The 12897-nt window shown below is 46.1% G+C and overlaps 1 protein-coding gene across 1 annotated transcript; it reads right to left on the reverse strand.

Moving 5' to 3' along the window:
* Nucleotides 1-217: 217 nt before the first annotated feature.
* On the reverse strand, nucleotides 218-3146 carry LOC103016210 (myb/SANT-like DNA-binding domain-containing protein 7). The gene is given in 4 exon segments (XM_057538637.1): nucleotides 218-840; nucleotides 843-1040; nucleotides 1043-1471; nucleotides 2969-3146. Coding segments are annotated over 4 exon segments (1428 nt in total).
* Between the last annotated feature and the right edge of the window lie 9751 nt (nucleotides 3147-12897).

A 12897-nucleotide genomic window follows, 5' to 3' on the forward strand; every position in this document is an offset into this window, starting at 1 on the left:
CCTGTGAGGTAGGCAGGTTGCCCCCTTTTAACAGCCAAGGAAAATGGTGTTGAGAGGTAAACTAAATTGTCGCACATCAGTGATGAAACCAGGGCTAACTAGCTCTCTGGACTTGGCTGCTTCCGTTGTCTACTAGGCTACCTCTCACGTTTCTGAAAGGTCTTTCAACTAGTGGAGACGCTTGGGAGAAGCAAGTGTATTCCTACCCTTCTGCACATTAATGGTCCATCCACTCTTTTTCTGAGGACACGGAAAAGGAGCCAGGGTACCAGAAGGCAGCTGTTGGACCCGGGCCTCTGCCAGAGAAGGAAATACACCCTTGTGTGATCAGATAACTTTTGGTGTTTGAAATTAACCTCTGAAGCAACTTTTCAAGCCCTAGCTGAAAAGCACCGGTTGCCCCTTCCACTGCTGTGGCCGAGCGTCTGACCGCGACCACGGCATCCCTGCACAGCTCGTTGGCGGGGTCCTGCTGAGCGCTGGCCTCCTCGCCAATGGCAATCAGCCGGTCCAATTTTTCTTCCTCCCGCTTTGAAAGTTCTCGTGCCAATCTCCTGTTTTCTGCCAAGTCAGCTGCGATAGTCCTGGCCACTGACTGCCTTCTTCGCCTCGCCCACCTGGGAGGGGCCTCACTGGTCAAAGGCCCATCCCCACCAGAAACAAAAGGAGCTCTGGAGGAGGAGACTGGAGGCCGCTGTGCCGAGGCCACCCCGGGAGTGTTTCGGCCGGAGCTGGTGCAGGGGCTGGGCTCACCAGACACTCCCAGTCTGGTCACGGGGCTGCTCTGACAGGGAGCAGCTGCACCTCTGAAAAAGTGGTGGGAGCTGCTGTAGCTGGGGGTCCTTGAGAGCACCCTGCACCCGAGGATTCACCCCAGGAGTCCTCAGGGTCACTGGTTTCTCTCATCTGGTCACTGATCCTCAGTTGACAATCCTCATCTGATTCCTTAACTGTTTTCAAGGTGGGCTGGTGATCTGCTGCCTGAGTCCGTTCTGCTCCCAGAACGCTGGCTCCCTCTTCCCCTGGGGTGTCGGGGGCCGCAAGTTCTGATCACAGTGCTGGGCCCACGCAGCCTCCTCCGTTAAGTTGTCTGCGTCAGTCACTATCTGATTTCGGAGAAGCTGATCCAACGTATCATAAAAGGGACAGTGTGGTGGATCACCCATACTTGTGGCGTGGGCCACATAGGCCTTTAAATATAATGCCTTCAGGACCTTGAACTTGGAGGGGCACTGACGCTCGGTGCGGCGGAAGCCTTCCTGCTGCATCCGCTTAGACGCAGTCTGGTAGACATCTGCATTGTGATGCACGGTCTGGAGGCGCTGAATATACTCTGCCTCACCTAGTATGGAGAGAAGCGTCCGTGTCTCCTGTCTGGACCACCGGATGCCCGCCCTGCGATTGGAAGTGGCCGTAGCGGAGTGGGAAGGAAGGCCAGCTGGAGGAGGCTCCTGGGCAGCAAGGTGCCGATCTGAAGGTGTGGGGAGGCTCTGTGTGCCCCGGTCTATCTCCAGGAGCCAGCCGATTCTTCCCTCTCAGGGCTAATTGCTGAGAAGCCAGGTCCAAGGACCGCATTTCTGGCTTCTGCCAAGGATCTGCTTTCCTTTCATCACTGGATTTGAAATATTCCTTATTCCACTTTGTTTTGTTGCCAGTCCAACAACCTCTTCACTTTCTGAGTAAACAAAAACAGCTGGAGTGACTCTGTCACCTGCACCACTGGCATTCACATCAGCCCGGCCATCCTTATGGACGGATGTGCAGGTGAACCCCGCTGGCCGCTGTGAAGCGGCAGAGACGGCGGCAGCAGTAACGAGTGGTCTCCCCTCCGCAACAGCGCCCGGCCGCAGAACCCAGAGCCTTCATTTTTGAGACTGGTTTGGGAGACTGTAATTACATTAGCGACATCCAAGTGTTATCAACACTGAGCAATTCCTCTCATCTCAACTCAGCAGCCGACTCAGAAAATCACACCTTCCAGCTCATGGAAGACACTTAGTAATGCATGTGTAATTGGGTTAAAAAATAGTCATGACCGCAAGCTTTATTTTTATTTGCTTCTGTATTTCTCTAAAGGAAAAAATACTCATGGCTATCTCCTTGCTTCTTCAAGAGGGCCATGGCCAGGTCCCCTTTGAAGGAATATATAGCATGACTTTTTTCAATCCCAGTTGCCCAAGTGCTGCCATATTCCTGACGGGAGAGTTGTGCCCGCAGAACCCCTGGAAGCTCTTCTCTCCCTGACACAGCACTGGAGGTGTGGGCAGATTCCAATCACCTGTTAAACAGATCGCTGCCTCCCCTTAGGCCTACTTCTTCTCCTGGATGCTGTTTCCAGACCATATTTGTAAAATATGAATCTTATAATGCTCCTCCTCTGTTCAGAAACTTTCCATGGCTTCTTACTGCTGGTTGTTTAAAGTCTAAACTTCCCAGCATCCATCCAGAGAATAAATTCATTCAGAAATCCAGCACCATCCTCTTGGTAATGCTTATTTTCCTCTTTTCCGCATCTTGAACCCTCTGCTCTTGCCTTGCTTGGTAATAGTGTCCTACGTTTGTTGGTTCTCTGTTCCCTCCCTGAACGGCCTTTTCTTTTCCCCTCTGCCTATTCAAATCCCTGCCTTTCCTCCAGCCCCCACCCACCCTCCACGCCATCCATGAGGCCCTCTTTCTTTACCTTCCTATCATTCAGATGGAGGCCTTTTCTACAAGAAAGGAGCCAGGATATACAAACACAAAAGGGGATTAGGTGTGGGAAAGTTTACCCTTCACTTTTAATTCCATGTAGTCTGAATTGCCACATTTCATTCCATTTCCAGCTCCACCTAGATGTTCCACGGCGTCTTGAACTTGAGAAGAGTCACTACTTTTTCCCAAAGTCCCCATTTATCTTCTTGTGTTCTCTCTCTCTGACAATGATGTCACTGTCTACCCAGATGCCCAAAGCTGGAAATGCAAACATTACCCTTCAAAATTCTTTCCTTTGCTGCCCATCTGGTCACCAAGAACTCTAATTTCTGGTCATATCTCTCAACATCACTCCCGTCTTCTTCACTGCTCTGTCTTAGCTGAGCCTTCATCATGTCTCTCCAGATTTTCTCCAGCAGTCCCCTAATAGATCTCAGGCCTCTAGCCTCATCCATACTCCGATGCTTTATTCATCTTCCACATTTGTCTGTGTTCCGAAGGGAAAATCTGATCACTCAAAAAAATTCAGCAGTGGCATTACATTGTTTTTAACATCCAATTAAAACTTTGTAGTTGAACTGCCAGGTTCTCTCTGATCTGTCCTGCTTCTATACCAGCATCTTTTCTCTTTCCTTACTCTGCCCTATCCTCCTCCACTTTAACTCTGAACATGGAAAGGTCCACTGTCGCCCACACCACTCTCTACCTGCAATGTTTATTGTCCTTAACATCTCCTGTTCAGTCTTCAAAATTCTTTTCAGCTATCACACCTGCGGAAGCTTCCAGGACGCCCACAACTCCCAAGTCAAGATAACACTCCATTTCTCTGCGTGTACTTCATTCTATCACAGCACTTACCTATCACTCTTCATGTTGGTCTCTCCAACTAAAGTATGTTCATCTTGAGGATAGAACACCTAGCATCTAACACAGTCCTCATAAATAATTATTGAATGAGTGAATAGCACGTAGTCCTAATTTCTCCATATGGCTTTTTTAGAATTATTCATTGGTTTACATACCTGAGTATATCTTTCTAAGATTATAAGGAGCTCAACAATCAAGGATTCTGTGTGTCTAAAACTGCACTAGAATAATCCATACACGTGACGGAGTGTGATAGATACACTGGAGACCATGACTGAGAGTAAGAGGTCAAATATGTGGACTGATCAAGAGGATGCATTTCCACCTTTATTCCTCTTGCTCAGCCTTTAATGGATACATCTTTGGCTTATTGAGCAGAAGTGTAATCATTTCTCAGGACATCACTTTCAGGTCTAGCCAAGGGCACCCATCAACAGAGCCCATCATCAGCTGCGGTTGACCAGGGCTCTAATTTGGCTGTTATCATTGAACTCTTTTGTAAGAAAGGTTGACTAAGCAGTGACCTTGTCTGTTTCATAAGATATAGAGAGCTCTCTTTCTAAACTTCTCCCATAAGTTTCAAGACCTTTCATTTTAATGTCTGGGAGCTATAGATGAGGTATAAATAACCACTGAGAAAGTGGTGTGATAGAGACGTAATAGCAGATCAACAATCCAACAACCAGAATTCTGCTCTTGATGAAACTAGAAAAATCTATTGGCTCAGTGGCTTCACTTTCTTAAATTCATACAGAATTTAGAATGAAAAAGAAAATAGATGTAATTCAGTAAGAGGAGTAAATACAAGAACCAGAAGGCTTAAGAACAGCTCATCATGTTGTCAGACTTAGTCTGGTTTCATGTATTCTTTTGGACATCTGGTGGACCTAGGGCCTGGCCTTATTTTATGATAATTCAAAACATGGCACTTCCCATGCATTTGCCATACTCCTGCTATATTATATTGTGTCATATGGCTCCTCTATCCCAGCCAAATTGCTCCACAACTTGTTTCTGAAAAGATCTCACATTCTGGCTCCTGTCTGAATTCCCCCACCCCTCATTTCACCCTTTTCTAAGTCATGCCCTTTCTTCAAGCCTAGCTAAACCAATAAAGAATGCATAATTCCTGAAAGGCAAAATGGATGCTAATTTGGGAGGACTTTATTCTGTAGGCAGAAAAAAATCCCAAGATGGTGGGTGGGGTTATGTTCAATGTGATCAGAGCATTGTTTTAGAAATAGCCCCTCCTCCAAGAGATTACTATGCCAAAATAGATAATTGCAATGCTCTGGTCCATTTAAGAGGATTAAATGTAATTGGTGACTGTTACCTATTGAGTGAGTTAAGACCAAACTTATCTAAGGTATAAAAAGCAAAGCAATAGTAATTCTGTTTTTAAATTCTTAGTATTTTCAAAATGCTTAATATGTATTATTCCATCATAATGTAGCAGTGTTACACCAAGAAGGATAAATGGTGGGCTCTAGACCCAAACATCAATAGCACTGTTATAGCCAGCAAGGAGTGCTCCTGCTTCGAATCATAAACACCATCAGACCATCCATTCATTCAAAACTATGTTTTAATTTCCTACTCTGTTCTAGGCAGTGTTCTAGGCATTTGAGATAAAACAGTGGACAACACAGACAAAAATCCCTGTCCTCGTGGAGTTTATATTCTAGAAGGAGAAGACAGTGAACAAAATAAGTAAGTTAGGTAAGAAAGTGATAGATGTTACAGAGGGATATTAAGCAGGAAAGAGGCACAGGGAGTAGGGACAGGGAGCTCATCAAGGAAGGTTCACTAAAAAAGTGATATTTGGGCATAGAGTTGTACGAGGTGAGGCAACAAGTCATGAAGGAGGAATAAGGTTTATGGTAGATTGTTTGCAAAAATGGCCACAAAATTCCTATCCTTATAGCCACATCTTTGGGTAGCCCCTTCCACACTGGTTCTAGGCTTAGCCATGTGACCTGCTTTGAAAAATGGGACGATATCAAGTGTGACCTAGCTTTTTGACCTCAGAAACTCTTGTGACCACCATATGTAAACGAGCCTGAGCTACCCTGATAGATGATGAGAAACACGTGGCTAAGCAATCCCCACTGACCCATCAATATCAAGCCACTGCTCTTGTAGTATGAAAGCGGTCATAGATAATACATAAACACGTAGGTACGGTTGTGTGCCAATAAAAGTTTATTTGCAAAAAGAGGTGGCAGGTCAGATTTGGCCAGCAGCCTGTAGCTTGCCAACTCCTATCCTAGACCGTACAGCCTCAGTCAAGCTGGTGTAGACAAGAACTGTCCAGTCAACTCAGAGAACCATGAGAAATGATAATTGTTATTTTAAGCCTTTATGTTTTGGATTGACTTGTTACACACATAAGCTAACTGCTACAGTGTTCCAGACAGAAGAAACCAGATACAAACATCCTGACAAGGGAGTATGCTTGGGATAATCTAGGAATTAGAAATAGAGCAATGTTGCTGGAGCCAGATGGACAAGGAGTAGAGTCATAGGAAGTAAGTGCAGAATCAGCAAGATAGAAGGGATGGGACAGGCAGATTGTAAGAGCTGTGAGGCCCATTGTAGCAGAGGAGTGACATGCTCTGTCACTTACATTTTTAAAAGCTCAGTCTAGCTGCTATGTTGAAAACAGACCCTAGACTACAAGGGCAGAAACAGGGAGATGAGTTAAGAGTCTATTGAGATAACCCTGGTGGGAGGTTGGATATGGGTGGGAGCAATGGAGGTTGTGAGAAAGGATCTGAATTTGGGGATATTTTAGATAAGATGCACTCATAATTTGGATGTGGGGTATATAAGAAAGAAGGTAATTAAAGATGACTTAATGGTTTTTGTTTTGAAAAATTGGAAATTGCCATTAATTTGAGTTGGAGGAGACTATAGGTAGAAAAGGTTTTGGGGAAAATATGAGGAGTTCTATGTGGCACATTAAGTATAAGATGTCTGTTGAGCATTTGTATACATGGGTCTGGAGTTCAGAGAAGAGGATTAGCCTGGAGGTACCAATTTGGAATCATCAGCACATAGAGGGCATTTGAAATCCACGAGATTGATGAGATTGCCAAGGGAGTGCATATACACAGCCCAGAGAAAAGCCTTAAGAAATGAGCCTTGGGCTTCACCGGTGGCGCAGTGGTTGAGAATCTGCCTGCCAATGCAGGGGACACGGGTTCAAGCCCTGGTCTGGGAAGATCCCACATGCCGTGGAGCAACTAGGCCTGTGAGCCACAATTACTGAGCCTGCGCGTCTGTAGCCCGTGCTCCGCAACAAGAGAGGCCGCGACAGTGAGAGGCCCGCGCACCGCGATGAAGAGTGGCCCCCACTTGCCGCAACTAGAGAAAGCCCTCGCACAGAAAGGAAGACCCAACACAGCCATAAATAAACAAACAAACAAACAAACCCCCGAAAAAAAGAATGTGCTTAGAGATTAAACAGCATTAAAAAAAAAAAAAAAAAAGAACAGCCACTAACTAGCCACATATGCACTTGAAATGTGACTAGTCCAAATTGAGGTGTACAGGTGTAAAAACTACACACACACACACACACACACACACACAAAGAAATGAGCCTTGGGGCATTCCAGCACTAAGCTGTCAGGGAGATGATGAAGAGGAATTGAGGAACAGTAAAGGGGCAGGAGACTGGGAAGGAGAGGCCAGAGAGATATAAAGAAAACCAAGAGAGTGCAGTATCCTGAAGGTCAGCTCAAGAAAGTGTTCAAGTAAGACAAAAACTGAGAATTAACCCTTGGACTTATCAGTGTGGAGGAAGTTGGAGACTGTGACAGAATCAGCTTTGGTGGAGTTAGGGACATGAAAGCCCAATAGGCATGGGGTGAAGAGAAGTTGGGAGGAGAGGAAATGGAGACTGTGAGTAAGGAGAGCACTTTCAAGGCAGTTAGCTGTGCAGGAGAACAGAGAAATGGATCAGTAACGGATCAGTTACCAGAGGGTCATTAGAGGGACGTTTTAGAGTAAGATAAAAGATATCATGGTTTTATTCTGAAGAGAATAATCCAATAAAGAGAGGGAAAATGATGATGCAGGAAAGAGAGTGAGGCCTCCTTAGACGATGCAGCCCATTCAAGCCACCAGATTACTGCATGGGCTTGAGTGACTCCAGAGGAGAAACAGAAGCCAGGGCCTTGAGTGGACGAGAAGGGATGGGCTGTAGGGCCAAAATGGAGGGGTTAGCCTTAGAGGCGTGGAGGGTTCTTCTAGTAACAGAAGAGGGGGTAGAGTATATGCACCCAGATGCTGGTGGGTGGGAGGTATGGTGGTAGATGGAAGTCTGTGGAAGTGGTAGATTGTCCCAGTAATAACTCCCAGTGCATCAGCCCCTTGCTATTCCTCTCCCACACTGATTCTGGGCTTGGCCATATGATTTTCTCTAGCTAACAGGACATTGGCAAATATGATACATGCAGTGGCTTAAAAAATGCTTGTTTCTGGGAACACTTCCACCACCACTTGAAGGAGCTCAAGCTAGCCTGCTGGAGACAGGTGGCCCTTTCAATAGCAAGCACCAACTGCCATCTGAGACCAAACAGCCCCGTTTGAGTCACCAGATGACCACAGGCACATGAGTGACACCAAGCAAGTCCAGCAGAAGAAGTACCCAGCTGATCCTGACCCAAATTGCTGACCCACAAAATCATGAGCAAATAAAATAGTTACAGCTTTAAGCCACTATTTATTGGGATGGCTTGATACGTAGCTAAGGCTGACAGATACAGAGGAGAATGTATGTATGATGGACAGGGAGAGTAGGAGAGAAAGTAGAATAGGGAAAATGTGTATAGTATGATTGCTGGCAGTACCGAGGGCCCACTTAAGAGTCACAGTTCTTAAGTTTCAGTACATTCAGTCAGTATGGTTGGGTTTTTCTCTGGCCACATGTCAGTTGCATGGTTGCTGGTGTGGTGTAGGGGAAAAATGGATTTAGTCAGGTTACGGACTTTGTTTTTCAAAAATTTTTTTTTTTTTGGCCGCATTGGGTCTTTGTTGCTGCGCACGGCTTTCTCTAGTTGCGGCGAGCGGGGGCTACTCTTCGTTGCAGTGCGCAGGCTTCTCATTGCAGCGGCTTCTCTTGTTGCGGAGCACAGGCTCTAGGTGTGTGGGCTTCAGTAGTTGCAGCACGCGGGCTCAGTAGTTGAGGCTCACGGGCTCTAGAGCGCCGGCTCAAGTAGTAGTGGCGCACGGGCTTAGTTGCTCTGCGGCATGTGGGATCTTCCCAGACCAGGGATCGAACCCTTGTCCCCTGCCTTGGCAGGCAGATTCTTAACCACTGCGCCACCAGGGAAGTCCCAGGGTAGGGACTTCTGCCAAGCAAATACAACAAAGTCAGTGAGTCAGGTAAGAGGGAAATGCATCCAAGGGAATGATTATCATCGTTTACCATGGCATTTAACTTCAGAAAATAGAGATCACGAAGTTGAAATGCAATGAAAACGTTGTTGGACCAATCGATTGGATTTCTCAGAGGGGTTCATGGATTTTTGGCATCAGGACACTAGGGAGGATGAATTAGATAAAGAGGAGGTGGTGGTCAGGGAGTCTGATACATGAATTAGAGATTATGGAAAGAGAACAGTTATCGCATATGGCAAGGTCTGTGATATGACTGTAGCAACGAGTGGCTGAATAGATTGGAGGACAAGATCAGGGGAGGAGAAGAAACAAGAAAATAAGAGGCCAGGCTGCAGAAGGATCATCTCTGCGAATACTGGAATCGCCAGGAATTAGGACAGGGCTAACACGGGTAGATTGCCATCAGCCAGGAGCTAAGGTAACCTAGCAGTGTGTGGGGGGGTCCCAAGATAACTATAACAAGAGAGGGGAGAGTGGGCATAATGTGATGACATTAAATTCTGAACTGGGGCGGAAAGGGAGGAGGGACCCGAGGAAGGATGGCCTGGAAGTGTCAACAAGGAAGAAGGAGGAGGCCTGCCTTACTCTCAGGCCCGGTAGTATCGTGCGTGGGGAACACATGACCGTGACTTGAGAGGGCTGCGCCGGCAGCAGCGTCCTTCGGGGAATTCCAGATTGCAGTTAGAGCAAGAAGGTGAAGAGAATGTTCAGGAAAGAGGTTGACAACATAGGAGATCGTGCTGATAACGAGCCACGAGTTCCAGACAGCACAAGGGAAGGATTTCAAAAGTTGTGGAAGAGTGGGAGAAGGGGACCGGAAGGGAAAGTGCCCAGCCTTTTGAGAATTAGAGTGTGAAGGATGAGGTTTGTCCTGGAAAACTGGGGGTGGGAGCTGGGTGGGGCGGCTCTCGTGGTAATGAACATGAGCAGAGATAAAAGGCCATTGGAGGTTAGACCCTGGGGATGCAAGGCAGACAGTGATGTCAGCTTTAGAGGTTGGGGAATTTCCAGGGGACCCCTCTTCACGCCTGCCTGTGGAAATGTAGACGTCTGGGGAGGGTGGTTGTGTTTGTAGTCGAATAGTCCAGTGGGTAAATGCCATATCGCATAACCTCACCATTGTGCCTTGATTCTGTCCTGATACACATGCATTCCCTCGGATGATTGGCTGGATGAGGTACCCTGGCATCTTTTAAACTCCAGGGCTTGCTGATCAACTTCCTTCTTCCAAATGTCTGACAAAAACGGTGAACGGTTTTTGAAGAGAGGCAGAAAGTGCCAGAGCTGAGTCTGATGTTCTTTCTCTGGGCAGAAGGGTGTACGCCCTGCATTTCTTTGATGCTGCTCTAAAACACTTGTGCCGGCATCACCAGGGGCTTTGATGTTCTTCTAGCGCTTCTGACGTTCTGACATCTGGACTTGTACTCTTCTGAAGCAGCAAATTGAAACAATAGTCAAACTCTGGTATAAAAAGAAAAAGGACAGCAAGACCTTATACAGAACTTTGTGATGCCACTCGCCTGATTAGAGAGAATGGTCTCTCTGCCTCTTCAAACACACGATCATTAGTTTCACATTTTATTATTCATGCCAGGTGTCTGTCACTGGGCACCCTTAGCATCCCAGGATTTCTCCAAGAAGGGATTTACCAACCCACTCCTGAAGCCCAGATCCAAATTGACTGTTTCCTCCAAATGGCCTTTTACTTAAACATAAAAACCATATGCCTGACCTTAGACTGCCCTTCACACTTCATCTTTTATCATCTCACCTCGAGTTACACTTCTTGCCTTCACACCACATGAGCTCTCTCTCTGGCCTTTGTCCTCAGGTCCCGCAGACCCTGATTTGGGTCTGCCTCGTGTCGTTTTCACCTTCACATCTGTCGGGCGAGCTCTTCTTCCTCTCACAGTGTTCATCTTCAAGCTAACCATCTTCCAGAGAATGATCCAGATCACAGCTTTTCAATCAATGGATACTCTTTCCTTCACTTCTTTAACCTCTGCTTTCCATATACGTTCGCATCCTTTAAGAATGAATGGAGGAAAAAAAGTGAACAATTTTTTTTGGTATTAAAGTTGCTTTGTTCAGTGTGAAATCCTCCCAGACAGAGCATGCGTCTCTGCCAGCCTTAATACCTCAGGCCTCCACTTCTCTTCCTAATGTCTTAGACAAGTTGGGTATTTTCCTTTTCTCTCAAACTTCTTTTCCTAAAGGCTACTCTCTTTTGCTGCCATGAACAGATCAGATAGGTGAAGTGGATTTTCTTGATTTGTTGAGGGGAAAGCACCCCTTCATCTCCTTCCACAAACCCCCTTCTTGTAACATCGTTATTTCCAATAAGATGTAGGTTGACAGGTAACAGTGAAACCCTAGTGTGGGTGTCCCTGCAAATATCAGAGGCTCCCTGGAATCCAGTTAATCCAGTGCCATAGCAGCCCTTTCCCAAGGCCCCTGGGTCTGTTGTTAACTGTGTCACCAGGAGTCCTGCCCTGGCATCACTGAGCTCCCCTATGCTAGCAGCAATTCTGCATTTAAGGTCTGCTGTATCTTGGATTGTTTCTAAGCAAGGAGGCTTGCCAAAGGTCTCTCCAGAGTGGGGACAGATCCCAAACACTTCAGGCCCCCAGTCTTCTTTTTTTACCTTTTTTAGTAGGTCCGTCTTGGGAGCGTTCAGATGACAAAGTGGAGGTTCTCTCTGATCACAGAGGTAATTCTGTTTATAAAGAAAAGATCCTTCCAGAACAAATTGTTAGAGAAGGTAGCTCAGCTGCCTGGTTGTGAAGCCCACAGCATGTCTTCACCAGAGTACCAGAAAGATACGTTTCTGGTTATTCCCATTTCTGAGAGCTCGGATGAGTTTTTTTGCTCTTCATTGGTCTCTGGATTTATTGGCCTTAAGCCACTCTCCTAAACTCCTAATCTCCTCTCCTAATGGGCAAGACCAAAGTTGCCTGAGAAAATGTAATTTTAGTGACGGCTTAATACTGCATATTCAGGACTACAGTTAACCAGTCCCATGTTGCCTTCTTTCTTTGTTCTCATAAATAGCTATTCAGTGAACGTCCAATGGCTTCTTGAAACTCCCTGCATCCATGTCTGCACCCCATGTAGCCATATCTTTCCTTTCCATTTACTCTTTTTTTTTTTAATCTTTATTGGAGTATAATTGCTTTAAAATGGTGTGTTAGTTTCTGCTTTATAACAAAGTGAATCAGCTATACATATACATATATCCCCACATCCCCTCCCTCTTGCGTCCCCCTCCCACCCTCCCTATCCCACCCCTCTAGGTGGTCGCAAAGCACCGAGCTGATCTCCCTGTGCTATGCGGCTGCTTCCCACTAGCTATCGGTTTTACATTTGGTAGTGTATATATGTCCATGCCACTCTCTCACTTCGTCCCAACTTACCCTTCCCCCTCCCCATGTCCTCAAGTCCATTCTCTACACTTGCATCTTTATTCCTGTCCTGCCCCTAGGTTCTTCAGAACCATTTTTTTTTTAGATTCCATATATATGTGTTAGCATGCGGTATTTGTTTTTCTCTTTCTGACTTACTTCACTCTGTAGGACAGACTCTAGGTCCATCCACCTCACTACAAATAACTCAACTTCGTTTCTTTTTATGGCTGAGTAATATTCCATTGTATATATGTGCCACATCTTCTTTATCCATTCGTCTGTCGATGGACACTTAGGTTGCTTCCATGTCCTGGCTATTGTAAATAGTGCTGCAATGAACATTGTGGTACATGACCCTTTTTGAATTATGGTTTTCTCAGGGTATATGCCCAGTAGTGGGATTGCTGGGTCCTATGGTAGTTCTAGTTTTAGTTTTTTACAGAACCTCCATACTGTTCTCCATAGTGGCTGTACCAATTTACCTTCCCACCAACAGTGCAAGAGGGTTCCCTTTTCTCCATACCCTCTC

Source organism: Balaenoptera acutorostrata, chromosome X (genome assembly GCF_949987535.1).
Source record: "Balaenoptera acutorostrata chromosome X, mBalAcu1.1, whole genome shotgun sequence".
In the NCBI taxonomy this organism is placed as follows: domain Eukaryota; kingdom Metazoa; phylum Chordata; class Mammalia; order Artiodactyla; family Balaenopteridae; genus Balaenoptera; species Balaenoptera acutorostrata.